At 41.1% G+C, this 19722-nt stretch overlaps 3 protein-coding genes across 6 annotated transcripts in view; all 3 read left to right on the forward strand.

The window, feature by feature from the left end:
• The first annotated feature begins 256 nt into the window (after window positions 1-256).
• Window positions 257-9337, forward strand: scamp3 (secretory carrier membrane protein 3). The gene is made up of 9 exons (XM_056400117.1): window positions 257-719; window positions 1015-1095; window positions 3239-3352; window positions 3917-4037; window positions 4416-4544; window positions 5847-6006; window positions 6717-6818; window positions 7363-7480; window positions 8397-9337. The coding sequence occupies exons 1-9, from the start codon at window positions 666-668 to the stop codon at window positions 8532-8534; spliced, it is 1017 nt and encodes a 338-aa protein (XP_056256092.1). The 5' UTR covers window positions 257-665; the 3' UTR covers window positions 8535-9337.
• A 552-nt stretch (window positions 9338-9889) lies between these two features.
• rnf115b (ring finger protein 115b) lies at window positions 9890-16025 on the forward strand. Of its 2 annotated transcripts, XM_056398492.1 has the most exons (9): window positions 9896-10226; window positions 11581-11639; window positions 11903-11960; window positions 12050-12261; window positions 13779-13847; window positions 13950-14028; window positions 14283-14376; window positions 15424-15539; window positions 15779-16025. In XM_056398492.1, exons 1-9 carry the CDS (start codon window positions 10149-10151, stop codon window positions 15899-15901), a joined length of 888 nt encoding a protein of 295 aa, XP_056254467.1. In that variant the 5' UTR covers window positions 9896-10148; the 3' UTR covers window positions 15902-16025. The 2 variants fall into 2 exon arrangements, with proteins under 2 accessions (XP_056254468.1, XP_056254467.1); XM_056398493.1 differs by lacking the exon at window positions 13779-13847 and having other exon boundaries at window positions 9890-10226.
• Window positions 16026-18011: 1986 nt separating this feature from the next.
• Window positions 18012-19722, forward strand: part of ash1l (ash1 (absent, small, or homeotic)-like (Drosophila)) — a 29648-nt gene continuing 27937 nt past the window's right edge. For 2 of the 3 annotated variants that reach the window (XM_056398776.1, XM_056398779.1), the window contains exons 1-2: window positions 18012-18186; window positions 19205-19299. The gene's annotated coding sequence lies outside the window, so the exon portion shown is untranslated. Of the gene's footprint in view, window positions 18282-19204; window positions 19300-19722 lie in introns of all 3 variants that reach the window. The other variant, XM_056398777.1, reaches the window with a different exon arrangement.

Here is a 19722-nt window from a genome sequence, read left to right on the forward strand (position 1 = left end):
GTAAGGAATAATGCTGTTGACTTGGATTAACCACAATGGTGTAGGCCTACTCAATGAAAAGAGGAACTCATTCGTTAATTTGTGTATTCACCAGTGACTTCACTGGGAAAATGACATTTGTGGGGCTAATTGTTTGCACGTAAATAAAATAAAATAAAATAAAATAGAATAAAATAAAATAAAATAAAATAAAATAAAACAAACACGTGGCCACGCCCCCGTTTGTTCCACGTGTTTCTCTGCCGCAGCAGCAGTCACATGACCTCGGCTGGTGGTTACTTCCTGAGCCTCCGTTGTTTTCCTGCGGGAGAAAAATTACCGATCTGTTTTGATCTCCTGCGACATAACATATCTGCAAACCAGACCCTGAGAGCCAGGACTGATACGGAAGAACCTCCAGGGGATACAACCATTAACCTGTCTGTAACGTTACGTCGTGTTCACCTGTTATTTCAGCTGTTACTTCAGAGACATGGTGACCGGAGGAGGGGCGAGAAGCTAGTTCAGTGGATAAACCGAAACGCCGCCCGTCCTTTCGTTTTGGAAAATAGGAAAACGCAGCATTTTATCTGATAGAAGACGGCTGCTTATTTCTTCCCTAACTTTAGCAGGAAGTGGTGGCTACTTGACATTAGCTCTGATTTCCCAGACAACCAATCATCAACATGTCAAAATACACAAGCTTTCCAGAGCCAGTGGACGACCACAATCCTTTTCAGGTGGGTGTTATGAAATAAAATCTAAAATTAGCATCTGCCTCTCACGGTGTGTTTGATGGATGGAAGTCATTGATGTTGGCTCTGTGTAATAGCAGCCGTGTTGTTGCTCATGTGACATGTGTGGCTGTTTCTGGGCCTGTCTGCCCTCTCTAATCTCTGCCCACTTGTAGCTCTTATTAACAATGAACACATTAATAAAAGACAGTCACTTTTGTCAAATGAGGATTAATGTTCCAGCAAATCTAAATTACTAATTTATATACTTAAAATAACCCTTTTCGTTTTTCTTTTACAGGACCCTGCAGTGACTCAACACAGCAGCAACACAGGATATGCCACACTGGACCTTTACAACCCATTTGACAACACAACTGGGGTGAGCAATATTTCTCTCCCATATGTGAGATGAAAGAGGGGTGATTAAAATAACTAGGTATGCAACTTATGATTGTTTTCCTTATCAATTCATCTGTCAACTACTGATTGCAGCTCTAAAGTACCTGTCTCCAGGTTTGCTGTGGGGTCATTTGACCTAACACAATTTAATTTAGAAATGTGCAGTATGTAAGCACAAGGCTGCAAAGTGAAGCCAGATAATCAGACTAAGTTGCCTTTTAGTTTAATGTTCACTCCAAGAGTTTCTTTTAATCTTTTATCATCTTGCTTCCAGAGCTGGCTGCAGACTAAGGGAGGATATCTCCTGTAACAACTAATAAATGAGTAAAACAATTTGTGGATAGTTATAAAGAACAACACACACTGTAAGAGTGTCTATGTGATTATGTTGATAAGAAGTTGATTATGTTGTATAAAGTGAGATTATTGTTTAAGGGATAGAAATAAACTGGAAATTTGACACAGTTCCAAAAGAATCCTTCCAACTAGTTGACACACAGTAAAGATGGAGCTCTCAGTGCCGCTACAGCTCTCGGGCCCGGGCATGAATGGACCAGAGCCTCTGTTTGAAGTCGCTGTTAAATTTTTTTGTTGGAAACTCAATCAAACAACTACAAAGAGTAGCAAATGACTATAAAGTGATGTAAGATGACCTCAAGGTGATGCTACCAGAGTGGCCACCAAGATACACAAAACTACATCACAAACTACAAAGAGAAATAAAATGACTCAAAGAGACACAACGTAAATACAAAGACACAGATTTACTACAAAGAGACACAAAACTATTGCAAAGACAAAAATAATGACTACAAAGATACACAGATCAACTACAGAGAGACACCAGACCACTTCAGAGACAGAAAATGACCACAAAAGGACCACCACAAAACAAGACAACTACAAAAACATACAAAGCAACTACAACGACACACAAAATGACCACAAAGAGACACAAAGGCTAAAACAGCATGTCATTTGTGTCTCTTTGAATCTTGCTCTTATGTAGGAGCGGTGGGGGGTCTTTAACACATCTGTGCCCAGGGTCCCATTGTCTCATAATCCGTCCACGGCTGCGAGGCTGCACCTGCTTTGCCTGTGTGTTTATCCAACCTTGAGTATGAGGGCTGGATTGAACTGTATATACTTCATTATACATGTTAAACAAAACTAAGACCAGTTGCCACAAAAGCACAAAGAAGAGACAATAAAGCTGAAACACTGGTGTGTGTGTGTTACACACCTCAGTTGCATGATTTAGAATTTAGTGATTTTTGTTGCTAGGAAACAGCTTGTGTCTAAGTTATGGGCTGTGTCAGTGGAGTTTTGTTGCTAAGAGACAGCTTGGGTCTACGTGTACTTCCTGTCAGCTGTTGGTATTAGCAAATATACTGCAGCAACAGGGACTAAACTTGGGCTTGTTCAGCATGTTTGAAACTGAACTAGTCATCGACTTTATGAAACTGAGTAAGTGCACAACCCTCGTGCCCACTCCCACAGTTATCCACGGTTAACTGCCTTATGTGAAACACAGACTCACTCCCGTCTTGGTCTGGTACTGGTTCTGGACAATCACAATCATTAATCACAGATTTATATTGTGAGCCACATATTGTAGGTAGGGAATTGGGTTGTGCTTTATTATGGTGGTGTATGATATGGGGCAAAATACAGAAGCCATTTACTTATGCTAGAATAAAATCTTTGCTCCCTGAGGAAGGACATTAACAAAAATATCTATACATGTTATTAAATGAGACTCCAAAAGGTCTATCTCTTAAATATTCAGGTGTGCCGATCAAAAAGTGAAATTCTTGTTTAATTTGAAAGGTAATTAAATAATAAATGGATTCCTTGTTCATTAGTTGCAGTTCTAGTTTATTTTTTGACTTTTGAAAATGTATATGCGGTATTCTTGATTTGGATGTTCGTGAGTATGACACAAGAATAAATGTACATATTGTCAATACATTTGAAAAAGGATATATGCATCCATTTTTCTAGCCCCTACTGTCATGACACAATCCCCGGCTCCTGGATGAAGGCTGGGTTTTGTTTACAGGTTGTGATCCATGAGGCCAAAATGAATTTTGATGTATGTCTTATTACCACATATTTTCTAGCCCCCACCGCCATATGAAGCCACCTCTCCCTCTGCTCCATCTGTGCCGGCGCAGACCCCACCCAGCAGGACAACACCCACAGAGCCTCGCAACTATGGCTCCTATAACTCCCAGGTAACCTGTACATGCTGCATTGTAAAGACGCCTGTAGTCACCGTTGTCACTCATTAGACGAAGGCTCACCTTCACTGGCATTTGGACGCACAAAAATGGGATTGTACTTGCACTGTTAAATGTGCACAGGGTACAAAGTCTGTCATTCAGTGTCATGGAAAGCATTTCTGTGGATATTATAATGAGTCAACCCACTCAGTTTCTCTGTGTGTAGCTGAGTGCTGAATCCTCAAAAACAAATATCCCAGATCATCAGCTCCAATGAGCGATTTATTAATAGTGTTTTTATGGATCCCACTGCTATGGGTAGACCTCAGAATAACTCAAACTAAAAACTGTGCCTAAACTTATCAATTGTACCTGCATTCAGTCCCGCAACTACACTTCATAGAAAACACTTGATGTTCGCACACTTGGCAGATTCTCCTCTGGGGATCTTTCCCCATCAGATACCAGGTCTTTTACATCCTTAATCCTTTTCATTATTTATGACACAAACGCAACCTATCTCTTTGAAACTTGACATGACTGGTGCATCATTTCCCTCGTGTCTTACTGTATTAGACTGCAGTGAATGCAACCACAGCAGAGCTCCTGAGGAAGCAGGAGGAGCTGGAGAAGAAAGCCCGGGAGCTGGAGAGAAGAGAGAGGGAGCTGGAGTCACACAGCCTGGGACCTGGAGCCTGTAAGAGAGAGATGGGATTGGGGGCGGGTGGCGTTTAGAGACATATACACATTTAATAAATGGGTTATAACACATTCTTAATGTTGTTGAATTTTAGGTGATTATTAATGTATAGTATTTGTTGACAACCATAACATCTTCTATTAAGACATATTTTCTATTTTTACAGCTGCGTTTATTCAGCAGCTTCCACTTACATCCACAGGATGAGTTATAGTTGGTGACAAATACCCTAATAAACACTTATATCTCCTTACAACTTGATTGTAGTATTAAGAATGATTTATTAAATGTTTATTTTCTGCTTATAAATGCTAAGTTGGGGGACTTGAGTAATGACTATAAGTGATTTTTTTTCCACACTGTTCTCTTGTTCAGCACGTCAGAATAACTGGCCCCCGCTGCCCTCATTCTGCCCTGTGGGCCCCTGCTTCTACCAGGACATTAATGTGGAGATCAGCCAGCGTTTCCAGCGCACAGTCACCATCATGTACTACTTCTGGATGTGTGAGTTCCTGTTATTCTTACTCTGCTGCACTATTGTCTAAATTCTCCGCATAACATTAGTGTCATTATGTGACACCACAAATGGCGTATCGTAGCTCTCCAGGGGTTTGTGTGGAGTGGTGTGGGGATCCAGTGGTATATGGGACTGGAGTGAAACTACACTGACTCTAGAGTCTCCACCTGTTAACATGTAAGATTTATCAGTGGAAGCCAGTAAGAGCTCAGAGAATATCATGAGAAATTGAACCCAGAGCTGACTCGTACCTCTGTGCCATCCACTGCCCTATCTGGAGTACGAGCCTGAATGTTTGCACAAAGACTCTGACACTTAACTGCTAGATTGAGGACGGTGGCAGGAACCAGCCAAAAATCAGTGTCTAGGAAAGTTCGAAGAAGATTCAGCCATCTTCACCCGGGACATCTGCACAAGAGCCAAATCAAATTGTTTCCAAATAAATAAGTTGTTATTATTGACCCACACCAAGCATCTGATAGTAATTGTTGTCCAGACACCGTCAGTGCGAACACTGGAAAAAAGTTAAAGGGGGACTAAAAGGAATCTGTTTTTCGAGTTCACATGCCTGCTCACAAGAGTAAGCTATGTTTGGGTTCTACCATGATTTAAAATTAACCTCTATAGCAGTTTTGAAAATTACAGAACGAGCAAGAAATCTGTCTTGAAGGGAAGTAACAGAGAGGTCAGTCACCCTCTATGCACCCAAAGTAAATTTCACTATGATCAGAGTAATATGATTTCAGATTCAAACAGTATAAAATAAAAATCTCTTTGTATAGAATAGTTAAAAAAAAAAAAAAGGTTTTAAACTGTTTTCCATTTCAATTAAATACCATATGGATTCTATTAACGAAATCAAAACGAGAACAAGAGACCGTCACAAGATTAACACCTGGGGCTAACAGGTTATAGAAATGGGTGTTAAGAAATGCTTCAGTCAATGGTGATGATTCTTGTAGCTTTTGCTCCTCAGCCATGCCCTAAAAACCAGCTCGAGTCTTATGGCAGGAACTAGGGACGACCAAAGAAAGAGCCAATTCTACATCCAGCAGTAGCCAAAGAGAAGTAGCAACAAATAGCGTCATATTGCATCAGCCAAATTCCTGACAAACTGGCTTCTTATGAGGGAGGGGGGATTTTTTTTGTTCCATTCCACAGTTGTGTATTAAAGCAACAAAGACAGATATCCCTCAACTCAGACTGCGGGGCTTTTCACTCTTGCCTAACCACTTCCCTTTGTCCTTCGTACATTGTGTCTTCTTTTATCCGTCTTCATCAATGTCCAGTCTGCACTTGCACGCTGCTCTTCAACCTGATCTCCTCCCTGGCCATGTTCTGCGTGGACCCCTCTAATGGTGTTGGCCTGGGCCTAGCCATCTTGTGGGGGCTCCTCTTCACCCCCTGCTCCTTCGTCTGCTGGTACCGGCCTGTGTACAAAGCATTCAGGTGTGTACCAAAAGTCTGTGGGCCAGAAAACTCCAACTTTACCCTTTACTTTCCATTTAAAGTTTGTGGTTGTGGCTACAACATAACATAAAAATGTTACATTCTTAGATGTTCATCTGAGACCTGCTGTAGCACGGCCCTTAGAAAAGTTAAATATGTGTAACTCACTTGATAAATGGCCTATAGCAGCCATTATCTCTACCCCACATTTTAATAGGAACTGAGTCAAAGAGAAAAACCAAAGGAAGTTGAACTAAGAACACCAGATAAGGAGCAAGCAAAGGGAAGCAAACAATCAGAGAGCAAACACAGTTGCTTCATCTAAAACAAGAGAAATTATTTCATCCCAACACACTTAACTCTGTTGTGTTTAGATTTCATTTATCATTCCCCAGTCTCGCATGCTGGGTTTTAGTTTTAAAGGACTGTGTGGACATCTGCTCCAATTTCCTGTTAGTACTTTTGTAGTTGGTAGGAAATGACAGCTTACACATGTATAATTTTTTCAGTAGTACCTTCCAGCACAGCCCTGCTCAACTTAAACAACTCAAGCAACTCAACCAGACCAAGTGAAAACAAAAACCCGTGCTGGTGTACAGGGCCTTTAAAGGCATCATATGTATTTGCTTTAGTAAAGCGTACTGTAAATGAATGTGAGGGAGCTGTTGCTTCATTTTGCTCAGTAATAATATTTTTCTTGTCTTCTCTAGGAGTGACAGCTCCTTCAACTTCTTCGTCTTCTTCTTCGTTTTCTTTGCCCAAGTGGTCGTCTACGTCATCATGACTATTGGCATCCCTGGATGGGGTTTCAGGTATGACTAATAAGTAAACCATCTCTGTGTTAGACTGATGCACAACTCATGTAGAAACAACGTGTATCTGGTTGTCTCTCGTTGTCTGGGGAAGAAAAAACAAATGTTATTAATTACACCTCTGCTTTTCCCACTGTCACATGTCATTTTGTCATGAAGAAAGCTGTTTGAAATCAGGATACGATCAGATTTTCCAGGCTACACAGCGAGGGTGCAAAGTGTAAATGCCATCAGTACAACTCACTTTCTTCAGAAAGTAAAGTTCAGTGTGGCAGTGGAACTTTTTCTTTCATCAGCCAGCTAACATTGTTAACTCTGCCTGACTAAGTGCACGCTGTCCTTATTTGAGTTGACAATGCTGACAGAACAAAGATAATGAGAGCATAATTAATATCAGGTGTAAAATGTCATTTATGATAACGTATTCACACACAGATTGCCTTTTAATTCCAGGTGCAAATGAGGATGTGAATTGACTTCCCTCACCGTCCTTCTCTCTGTTTCTGTCATTTTATTTCTCTGTCTCCCCGTCTCTTTCCCTCAGCGGGTGGATCGTGAGCCTGGCTGCTCTGAAGACGAGCGTCCCCGTCGGCGCAATCATGATGATGAATGCCATCCTCTTTACTGCCCAAACCGCCATGGGGGTTGTCATGCTGAAGAAGGTGAATAAATTTGTTCGCATGCAGGGAAAATTCGCAGGTAGCGACTCAAATTAAGGTTGAATTTTTGACAAGGTGTCAGTCACACTATCCCTGCACGGACTAATTAACAGGATATTCGGAGTAGTACCTTTTTAAAAACAGAAAATTCCATGGAGCATAGGCACAAGTAAATGGGACAAAGCGTGAGTCTTGTGCAGTGTCTTTGCGAGTATTTGCATCCACGTTAGTATCCTGGTTTTGAGTCTTATCCTGGTTTTGGCCACAGCTGGGATAAGACGCTTAAATGGAACACGAGAAACCTGGTTAGTTATATCCCTTTGAACGTGAGCATAGCAGTACTGTCACATTTTTAATTTTACCGACTTAACCAGATTTCTGAAACCAGAATATGATGAAAAACAAAATCAAGATACTACTGATCATTACAGGGATATTAGTGCTCACTCACAAAGTCCCTGTGGAGTTCTTGAAAGTCAATGGAAAGCTGGAAATTGGATGTAATAAATGTTGAAATTACACAAAGAGTCAGAAAAACAATATAATGTATAACAATATAATAATGTAAAGTACAAAGTGTAGGACTGGTAGTTGTAAGTCATTAATACTTAAATGCTTTCAATATGTAAATGTGAGACAGTAGGAAAAAGTGTGATATGATCTAGTAGGTCTCATTTTCTCAAGTAAGAAGAAAGACAAACTGTATTTGCACTTTCTACCTGCTCTGCGCAAATACTCGCACCTGCCTTGCCCAGGTGGTCCAGCTACCACGAAGCACTCAGTAGATAACAAACAGTCTGAAGAATAGCCTCGATATCAGGTTCTGCGTATCATTTTCTCCCTCACAATGAGCATGATATGATGATGAATTGCTGCATGTATCGAGTGTCAGCGCGCTCTCTGCTCCTCCCCGCTCCAGGTCCACAGTCTGTACAGGCAGACCGACGCCAGCTTCCAAAAGGCCCAGGCTGAGTTTGCCACCGGAGTCATGTCCAATCAGGCCGTACGCCAGGCCGCTGCCAACGCCGCCCAGGGGGCCTTCACCGCACCTCGATAGAGAGGGACAAGAGGGGCTGGGAGGGTAAGAAGTGCAGGAGGAGGGCCTTTTCAGCTTGATGGAGGAATGGTTTGGTATTTATTTCCCCACAGGTGATTAGAATTTGATGAAGGGGAGGGGGGTGAGTCTTTATAATTACCCCGGGGCACCTGAACTTTAGGGCACATGCATGAGACAGAGGTGGGGTTGTCTAATTTCAAAATGTGTACAGGACAAGTTAGCTATATTGCCAAACCAGGAGTCAACATATCATACGTGTTGATTCAAGAAGCAGAAAAATGGCATGAGATGTGAGGTGAAAGATGTGAAAACAATAAGATGCTGCAGCTGTATTAAATTTACCGCAGTCGTACCTAGTGTCGGTGAGTGCAGGGAAGTGCTTTTTATATGAGGAGACAAAGCTGTGTGCCAAGTGGGATAGTACAAGCGTGGATATTTCCCATTTTAAATGACTTGGATGTACATTGTGTTTAGGAGGAGCCATGTTCGCAACAAATGTAAGAGTTGGAGCTGAAACGTTGCCATTCTAACATTGGATCCATAACTGAGCGGATCAACTTTAGCCAACGCTACTTTTTGTTGCTTAAGTGTAAAACTAACAAGTTGTTTTGTTATTATTCCAAATGAGAATGCCTATTTATCATATTGCCAAAATATTTCATACAGTAAAGTTTATGAACATGTGTCGTTTTAGTTAAAATATACCTGTCACTGTTCTGTTGGTGCTGCTTGTGGTTCTTATGATTATTACAGATCACTGTCTTGGTTTGAAAAAAAATAAATTGTCATGCTTACACAGTCAAGTACAGTTATCCTTGTCTTATGTTACTGATCAACATTAAGATACATGCTGTAGACAAAAACAACCTCACCACAAGGTCCACTAATTAGCAGCTCCCATCACACCATCTTCATCAGCAGATGGAGTCGCCGAGTTGTCATGGAAACGGTTTGCAAGGTCACGAATTATGTGAACTTATGTGTATTTTGATAGTGCATTTATGTTCTAATAGGCTCAAACCTTTCAATTTAAGGAAATTCAACACATTATTTGCACACACAGTTTGTTTACACTGTTATTACGTGACATTGTATACAGCCGTTAACTGGAATTGCGTTGCTAGGAAACAGCTCGGGTCGAGTTTCTGCGCTGTAAAAGCTAAGCTAAGTTTACTGACCCAATCCAGGCACAGGGTCAATAAATTGAATAGAGGATCCCCCTTAGACTTTTTTTTAATACTCTGGCGACACCCAACATACTTCAAGGAAACTGCAGCCCTGATGTCATCCTGACTACTTGTTGCTTCTTTTTGCCACTTGATATTTGCAGCACTGACCTAGTAAGTCTGATCATGAAGCAACGGGTAAATATTTTTGTTTAAAAAAATAGTCTATCACGCAACCAATCTAAAAGTATTGCCTTTTTAATTGCCTTTTATTTATAAACATGTAACTGTAATGAATGTATTGCCTGCTTCTTAAATGATAATAATGTGCCATCTGCTGCCGGTTTCCTGACACGTCCTGGGCACCAAACCCTCCTGGGCTGCTCAGATCCCTCGGACAACCGTCTGAGACTTTTATGGGCTGACACACCGACGTCAGACCGTGAAGATGGCGGAGGCTGCGGAGGAACCACAACACCGGTTTTTCTGTCACTGCTGTAAAAGTGAAACAGACCCTAAACTCCCGGTGAGTCACTTTTGGAGAGTGTTTTTATTCCACACGTGCTGGCCTGGGAATCATCACCGCGCCTATCGATGGAGGGATTACGATGATTAGTGGCTCTTTCTCTTTTAAACGTGCAAAGATAGATATTATACTATTTGCTCTAAATTGATATTTACTAGGATCACTGAAGCACACATATGTCAGCCTGGTGGTGTTTTCTTTTTATGTGCGCACAGCATGCACCAAGATCTTACATTAGAGACAGAGAGAGAGAGAGAGGGAGAAAAATCTGGCGATTCACGTTGCCATATTTAGAAGCACCAGTGTTGGCGACTTTGTGTCCAGTTGTCTACTGTCAGCCGCGTGTGAGAGACGTAAGAGGGGCTGGTTGGGTGTCAACACATGCACCAGCAGCTCGTAACAGGGCTTCAGACACCGTCACATGCCCTCAGAGCCGCAAATAGTTGCATTTATCGACTTGGAGCCCGGTTTGTTTTGTCCGCTCTCTTTGTCACAGTAAAGATCAATTTCAGGACGTGACTGTTTGACCTTTATTTATTTTGCTGGAGGTGCGGGAGGCAGCGCTCCGTGGCCTCAGCTGGAGCGCACTTGTTGCGCAGATAACACTGATATTGTTATGATAGACCGTATAGCACACATGTCAAGAGAGAGACAGAGGATTAATGTGCACCACGTAGATGAAAATATGTGGAGATTTTTGCTCTCACACTTTTGACCACTTTTTTTTTTTTAGATAATATGTTTGGCATTTGCCTTTACTTTGTTAGCTGACAGGAAACATCAGTGATGGACAGTACTCCACTATATTTATCTGAAAGCTTAAGTTACTTTGCAGATTCTTCAGGAGATCCTTTGCCCCACTGCCATCAGGGTATATAACACAATCTATCTATCTAGCTATCTATGAGCCTCAGGGCAATGTCCCTTAGTTCCAATAAGGTAAACAGAAATGCCACAGCCAAATGCAAGGATAGTTAAGGCAATAATGTGCTTCCTGTTTTTTTTGCCAATCCCTATGTCAACGTGACAGTTACCAAGTGGTTAAGATGCAAACCATATACAGTAACTGCCATTTGTTTGGTTTGATTCTTGCTGGGTACCTTCTTTGCATGCCCGACCCCGCCCCCCCGAACTGGAACACCGGCTGTCAGCCAGGCCGTATCACCCACTGCTCTTGTGGCTGAATGAATGCAGAGCTCGACAGCCAGGTCCCAAATTCTTGTCCAAAGCCTTGCTACAAGAATGGAGGTGGTTACAGCAGCAGATTAACAGCCATAGTTTTAGAATGAGATGAGAAGCTTGAGTGTCCACATACCTTTGGCAATGTAGTGTGTATATATTTTTTGTCTTGAAGGATTTCGTCTGCCCCAGATGTGACTCTGGCTTCATTGAGGAGGTGGCAGAAGACTCCAGGTACAGCTCAGTTTGGCCGTTTATATTGACTGTTCTTTTTACTGTAAGTTGAGAAATTTACCTCTCTGGTTTAGACAAATGTTTTAAAGCCTGTACCTGAGGATTAAAATGCACGATGATGATCACTGAAAAGGCAAGTCTGAAAAGTAAAAGTTTTGAAAATACAAGCTTTATATTTGACAGGTATCAATGTCAGGCCAGTAAAAGCAGTGTTTTTCATTTCACTCCACTGATATAAAACTGATTTTTACTTTGCTCTCCAGTCTATTGCAGAACAGCACATCAGCAGCGAGTGAGGACTCAAACTCGTTGTTCTCAGAAGTATGTCCTTACGAATGGCATTTTAATAACAACACTCCTCTTTCTCTAAGGATTTGTTTGACACATTGCTTCTCTGGTCTCTCTCCAAGTTATGGCAGCTGCTGTTTATGGAACGCTCTGCTCTGCTGTCGCATCCACCCTCCTCAGAGTCCCACTCAGACGACAGCGAGCAGGTATCTGCAGGTCAGAGCCTGTCTCCTCCGGTGTCATCGGGTTCTGTTGAGGCCGGGGAACCAGAATCATCTTCCCCGCCTGAACAAGAGTGGTCATCCAGGCCTGAACAAAGGCCTGCTGTGGAAGGGTGTGTGGACATGGTACACAGAAACATCAACAATGTGTGCTGAACGCATACAAATCCTTCAGTATGCCAGTCTTTTAGATATTTCTCTTCATTCATCTACACATATACATACATAAACATCTGTATTTCTGCACAGAAATCCATTTATAATTTTGCTGTGAACAGAAACAACTAAATTATTTTCATAGTACCTATAGGCTTATTCGTTTCTACAAGGTTGAAACCCCTTTTTAAGATGTATACACATCATTACATGGGAGTGGTTTGCTTCAACAGGTGATTAACGCTTGAGATTACAGACTGCAAATTAATGTATTTGTAAAATACATGCTGGATATCAATCAAAAATCTTACTGGTACCTACCTACACTGGGAAAAATATGTAAGTAAAAGGGAAGAGGACAAGAGGATAAGGAATAACTTAGATTCTCTTTAAGTACCTAATTTTTATTTATGAGTTGTAGTAATATTATCACTGGATGATAAGATGAAAATTGAATAAATGATAAAAAATTAAAATGAAGGAGATTTACATAAGCTGAAAATACTTTGGGTGACATTGTTAATATGCTTAAAATAGGGAGTTTATTATTAATATAATGTATATTGTTGTTGTTGGACGGGGAACAAAACACCAGAATAAGAAAGAAGGATGGATCTTTATAGCTAAAACTATAAAATAGTGACATTAATGTTTTTAAAATGATGATAAAATACCGAGGAGCAGTCACGTAGTTTTGAGGTCCAGTGTTTAGTCCATGTGATCACCAGAGCGGATGTGTCATATCATCAGATCATAAATGATTAAGGGGCCAAAAACTTTCTCTCATGATTAAACTTTATTGAGTTTATTTGACAACATTCAGTATAAAGACTAGTGCGGCATGCTATTCAGGACTCACAAATGATATTACTCTTGCATGTCTCATAAAAAGTGATTCCAGCTGAAGCAATGGGTGTAACCTTTTAGCAACAGTACACTATCACATCACAACACAACACAGTACTGAAAATATAAGTGAAAGTTTATTACTTTTATGACTGTGTAGTCTGGGGTACAGGGGCTTCAGCTGTATTACAAATGCAAAGATGACCAATGGGGCTCAGTGTACTGTATGTAAAGAAAAAGTCGAATATTTTTTACTTGAAGAGATTTTCACCCTGTTATTTGAGTAATTTCATTACCTAATAATTATATGGTTTTGTAGTTGTTGCATTATATTCATGAAAGACCTCTGTAATCATTTGACATAAACCCTAAAGGTGCAGTCATAAAAACCTTCTTCAGTTGCTACATACATGCTCACTAACACTAACAACTAACACTAACTAATATGCCGTGTGTCTGTTGTCGTTTTGACTAAAGAGATCAGTTGCATGCATCAGTTGATTTACCAGCTCCAAATAAACTCATAGAGTCAAGGCATGAGTTGAAACTGTTAAATACACCATGAAGTCTGTGTTATGAAAGCACACTAAGGCAGACATGTCTGCTGTCTGTTTTTGCCCTTTTCAAGGATCGTGCAGCAATTCTTGGCCGGCCTGTTTGCCAACAGTGGAAACCCTGGTGTTGCACCAGCTGCATTGTAAACACTTTTTAATTCACATCATTTACTTTTGTTTTCATGTAACTTTGTGTGACACCCGCCCTCTCTCTCTCTCCCGCTGTCTTTGTGTTTGTCCCTCAGATCCAGCATGCTACAGTTGTACTCAAACCCAGGAGACTATGCATGGGGTCAGGGAGGTCTGGATGCTGTTATCACAGAGGTCAGTGATGTCTGAGTGGTGCTTCTGAAGAACTGTGGCCACATTATAAGCTGTGATGTGGTTTTCTTCCATCTTCTCATACATACCCTGACACCCACATCTTTCTTTATCTACACCCCCCAAATCTGATATAATAAAGTTATCAGCTGTTTAGTTTTCATGCTTTTATCCATTAGAATCTTTTTGTCTGTTGTCTCTCTGTCCTTCTCCACCTATACATCCACACTATTTATTTTTTTCACCCACTGACCTAGTTGTTGGGACAGTTGGAGAGCACAGGTCCACCCCCTGCAGAAAAGGACATGATCTCATCCCTGCCAACAGTTTTCATCTCTCAGGAACAGACAGGTGGGAATCCCAGCATGCCATACTGTGCACTGAATCACATGATCAGTCCAATACAGCTGATATTAGGAGACTGGTTAGAAAAACTTTTATATTGAAACGTTGCTCCTTTACAGTAAGGTATATGTTCCGTCCTTCTCCTATCTTTCCTTTCCTTTCCTTTCCTTTCCTTTCCTTTCCTTTCCTTTCCTTCACTCTTATCTCTGCTTCATTCTTCCCATTTTCCTTCATTCTTATATCATTCCTCTCCTCAATCTATCTTTCCAATCCCACTCTTATCTTTCTTTCCTATCTTTCCTTCCCTCCTCTCATCTTTCCTTTCATTCTTCTATCTTTCCTAGATCTTCTTCCCTCCTTTGATCATTCATTCCCTGTAGTGATATTTCCCTCCCTCCGTTGGCATCTTACTGCTCTCTTCCTCCTTCTATCTCTCCTCCTCCTTCTATCTTCCCTCCTCCTCTCACCTTCCCTTTCATTCACCTATCTTTCCTTCCTATCTATCCCTTCCTCTTCCTATCTTGCATTTCCTCCTCCTGTAATTTATTTTCCCCATCTTTCCTTCAATCCTCTTATCCTTCTTTCCCCCCTCCCATATTCCCATGAACACTGTAGTTATGAGTATGTCATTCATAGATGTTTTCTGGCCTGGCCTAAGAAATAGCAGCTTACACATTACATGAAGTTGTTGCTCCTGATTAATAAAATGCTGCTAAAAGACAAAGCAAGCTAAGTTGGCCAAGTATATAAGAAAGCTACCACTCACAGTCTTGTGACCCCATATAGTTTTATTCCTACATTAGAATGACTTTTTATTGTAAAAAAAAAAACAAAAAAAAACAGACAAACATGATTTATCATTTATAAAATCTGAAGTAAACGCATTGCTGCTAAATCTTTATTCAGACATGAATAAACTGGGGCAACAAGAAATGACGACATTACAAAAGCATCACTGTGTTACACAGCAGTGGCTTATGGACCTGCCTTGCACATTTGTGGTGTAATGAATCTTACTTTCTGTTTCTGTTTTTTCTTATTTTTCTCTCCCAGACAGCAGACTGGAGTGTCCAGTTTGTAGGGAGGAGTATTCATTAGGGGAATCCGTCAGGAAACTACCCTGCCTCCATTACTTCCACAGTCATTGTATAGTGCCTTGGCTGGAGCTGGTAAGGACGAGAGGTGGCTGTGGTCAGTTGGTTGAGGGGGTTTGAAGGTCTGTTGGATTTGTCATCAAGGTTTTTACAGTGTGTCTCACATTCTGACTCAAGGGCTGTGAAGACAACACGGAAACCTTTTTTGTTACTCAATGATGTACTAATGCTCTCTCAGGTTGCCCCCTACCCTAAATGCAGTTGCGTCGCTGACTTTTTGCCTACAGATGAATACGTTTTCTCTCCTGTCACAGCATGATACCTGCCCAGTGTGCCGCAAAAGCCTTGACGGTGTTGACAACAGCCTCTCGCCCACATCAGAGCCCCCAGAAGACCGCTCCATCAGGACAGAGCAACAAGAGAGGCAGGCGATCTGAAAAACGGGGCAAACAGCTCTACCTCCTCTACTGTTTTCAAGAGACACGCTGCTCACCTCAAACTTTTCCCTCCACACCGACTGCTTTAATAAAATACATGACTAGATCATGGTCAAAAGCTGCAGCTTGAACTCTCGCTTGATTCATGCGTCTCTGCTAAGGACCCTTATATTTTCTCCACCAGCACCTTCACCAGTTTTGAGATACACTGTACACAAAAGGACGCAGCAATCTGCTGACAAGATGTGGAGGCGATGTGCCCTTCTCGCTACTCTGCTCTCCTAGGTTGTTTTCTGAATGACTGACTTCGATCTCATGAACTAATCACCACTGAGCTGCCAGTGGTAGTCAAACTGATGGGAATTCACAGAGTTATGAAGTAACATTTTGCATTAATGCTCTTGGTAAGACAGTTTCTTAATTCAGTATTTTGTTGACCTTTTTCCACCCAATCAGATTCAGCATTTAGCTCCTCCATACATAAATCTGTTATTAAAGCCTAACCCTGTGACCCTCACCCTCTGCACCTTCTTTCATCTCCCTAATCATAAACGATTCAGAAGCAGATGCTGTATATTCATAGCCATATTGCAGACTTTTTATTTGTCTACCAACCAATCTGTTTAATAGACAGTTGGCAGTTATTTTTTCACTGATCTGAGTGCATATTTCAGTCTTTTATGTGTGCCTTTTGCATTTTGTGGTCAGGGCTTTTGTAGCTGCTTAATAGATGACAATAGTTTACCTCCTTAGGATAGAAAGGTTAACTTGGATATGGCAGCATATGTAGAACAGGGTAGATAGAATATAGCCTAATCCTAATAAGGGATAGATAGATAGATAGATAGATAGATAGATAGATACTTTATTTATCCCCTAGGGGAAATTCATGCGTCCAATAGCTCATTAATAATAATAATAATAGTTAATAATAAATAATAAACAATAATAATTTGATTAGTCCTCTTCCTTTGGCTGATGTTAGGTGTTATATAGCCAGATGGCAGTGGGGCAAAGGATCTCCTGAAAAATCTGCGAAGTAACTTTGGCTGTCAGATAAATATAGTGGAGTACTATCCACCACTGATGTTTCCTGAAGGAAACTGAGGCATCTAGTAGCTGATTCAGTACAGACAATATAAACCAGTGAAAACCAAACAAATAAAGTAATAAAAACTAAGGCACTAAGAAAGCAGTAATAACTAATAACATATAAATTACTAAATAATAATAATATGAGTAACTTTGAAGCTGATCATTTTTTTTTATTACTGTCAATTAGTTTATTGAACTTTTTTCATTTTTTTTTGTTTGTAGATAGACAGAAAATACAGAGAATTGCCAATTAGCATTTTCTAAAGCCCAAATTGACATCCTCTGTCCGAAAAACCCAAAGATATTTTACTAATTGAGGGAATTTTATTGCGAAAAGACTTTGGGGTACAACTTGATCCGTGTCTGACTGCAAGAGCTTTATATTGTACTTGGACAAACTTTGGAATATGTCCTGCACAAAACAAGGACCGAAGATTTTGTCCCCTATCACTTCCACTGAAAGACCATTAGGAAAAGATCTCTCCAGGACAAGTATGAAAAGGAGGAATGAGTCCAGCCAGCAAAAACTGTTGCAATGTTCACATGTGCAACTGACAAGTGTTTTTAGACAGATTTAAAAAAATAAATGAACATATCCTTTAATGTTAATGACTTGCTTGATTTGAGGGGCTAATCGTTTCAGCTCTAACACAACAGAAGAACAACATCCTTATGGAGCAGAATGATTTATTTATAGGCTAAAGGGCTCCCGTTGCCTTCTCCTGCCCGTACTGTTTATATACTGTAACGTTATGTTGACAGTCTCTGTAGCCGGACACCGCCAGTTTGACAGTTGACTGTTGCATACCAGCAAAACACACCCTCAACCAACCCGACACAGCCTTCAACGGCTACCGAAAATAATGTAATAATGAAACACAGAAATTTTTGTCAACGACTACGGACCGCAGGAACCGCGTACGACCGACATTTGCTCCCACCCTCCTCAGTCTCCTCTCCTCCTCTCTCCTCTCCTCTCCCCTCCGCCCTCCTCGGTCCGTCCTCCTCCCTCCCCTCCCTCTCTGGGACCGAGAATGCCCGTGTTGTACTGACACAGTAGCGATACGGGCTGAGCAGACATGGAGGCCCGACTAACGAGAGAGGCCCGTGCTGACACATCCAGGCCCAGCTAACGGCGTGTCTGAGTGGATTTCGGAGCATCTCTGGAGATATTACGGATACCAGTTGCTGTAAGGAAAAAGGATTATAGCACCGAGGAAGAAGAAATAGAGGGAGATCCATTTCGGGTCTCTGTTGATTCAACGCAGCCGCCATTTTGTTGACAGTTAGTGTTTTTTTTAATAACCTACACGGCGCTGCATCTGTTATTTTATAACACTGGAATATAATTCGCCACATTTTTGTGTCTGTATTTCAGTCGATTTAATTGTGCGTTTGTCTTTGAGTCAGCGTTGGGAGATTTTTCTGGTTTAGCTGACTTGCTAGTGCATCGTTAGCCGTCGTAGCTGAGATGTAGTAACACGAGTGCCTACGAGAATGTGACGGAGATGTAAGATTATGTGCATCACTTGTCAAGGGTTGTGTCATATTCACTCGGTTTACACAAATTGTATGAACGCTGTAGGCGTTTACTACTCATTTGCAGCCTACACACAGTACCTGTTAAAGCTGTGCACGGCCGAATTTGCCTAAATCGTCCTCAAACAGGCTGCTGATAGATGGCTAGTTAGCCGCTGCCAGTGCCATTGATACAAAATGTAGCACGGGCTATTATTGGACGGATGGTAGCTACTAGCTTGTTACAAAATAAACACAAACCTCTCACAATACATGGGTTATATTAAGCGCAAAGAGGCCACGCCATGCCAATTACTTCCCTACCTTATTTGTTATTATTTTGAATATTATGAAAATACATTTTTGGGGTGGGATGATTTTCATGCTGGCACTCAGCTTACACCATCGCAACTTTGTGTTTTGGAGGGTTTTGAACGTGGTCAAGAGCTGTGCATTGATTTGTGATTGAGATTTGTGGCTGCGGTCAATATAATTACCTCGTTATAACCTATTTGCCACATCTGAAAACAGCACAAACATTTGTTATGCAATTGTAGCTTGGATACAAGAGACACAAATACAAATTTCAGTGTTCTTGAGCTCATACTACATGCCATAGATTTTTATCTTAAAAACAACAATGATTGAGCCCATTGTGACATTTTTCATGTTTTGGTTTTGGCAATGCAGCACTTGGAAGATAAAATATGTGGCCACCACGTTGATACACACGAAGGGAGGACACTGCCAAATAATGTGAACACCGTTTCTGGACAATTACAGAGGTGAGTGAATATAATATGATACATTTTGATACTTATTGTCGGTGCTGATATAACAGTGTAGATTCACCGAATCAGACTACTTACTACTGGTGTTTTGTTCGTCTCCTCAGCAGATTTGAATGGTTTAATGTTGACGCACGAGTAGATGTTTGCAAAATTGTTTCTCGGCTGCATGCAGTGTCAACCTAATGGCTGTCAAGAGCCATGTCTCCGAGGCTGGATTTCCTCTCAGTAACTATGAGTATGACTGAACAGTAGTGAATTGGCTGAGTTAATATGAGTACTTGCAGTGAAAATTGAGGGCGATACGTTCGCAGGCTTATGAGTTATTCCCTTGAGGGGCAGTGTTGACTGTACAGGAAACCGAAAGCAGATAACGTTATTTGGGTTGCTCAGCCCTCCGCTGGTCAACCACGTTTTTTG

This window comes from Seriola aureovittata, chromosome 16, assembly GCF_021018895.1.
Source record: "Seriola aureovittata isolate HTS-2021-v1 ecotype China chromosome 16, ASM2101889v1, whole genome shotgun sequence".
NCBI lineage: Eukaryota > Metazoa > Chordata > Actinopteri > Carangiformes > Carangidae > Seriola > Seriola aureovittata.

Coding starts and splice junctions, on each gene's coding strand:
- scamp3 (XM_056400117.1), top strand. CDS start 666: ATGTCAAAATACACAAGCTTTCCAGAGCCAGTGGACGACCACAATCCT. Junction 1,096..3,238: donor CATTTGACAACACAACTGGG/GTGAGCAATATT, acceptor CATATTTTCTAG/CCCCCACCGCCATATGAAGC. Junction 6,819..7,362: donor ATCCCTGGATGGGGTTTCAG/GTATGACTAATA, acceptor TCTTTCCCTCAG/CGGGTGGATCGTGAGCCTGG.
- rnf115b (XM_056398492.1), top strand. CDS start 10,149: ATGGCGGAGGCTGCGGAGGAACCACAACACCGGTTTTTCTGTCACTGC. Junction 12,262..13,778: donor CAAAGGCCTGCTGTGGAAGG/GTGTGTGGACAT, acceptor GCCCTTTTCAAG/GATCGTGCAGCAATTCTTGG. Junction 15,540..15,778: donor TAGTGCCTTGGCTGGAGCTG/GTAAGGACGAGA, acceptor CTCCTGTCACAG/CATGATACCTGCCCAGTGTG.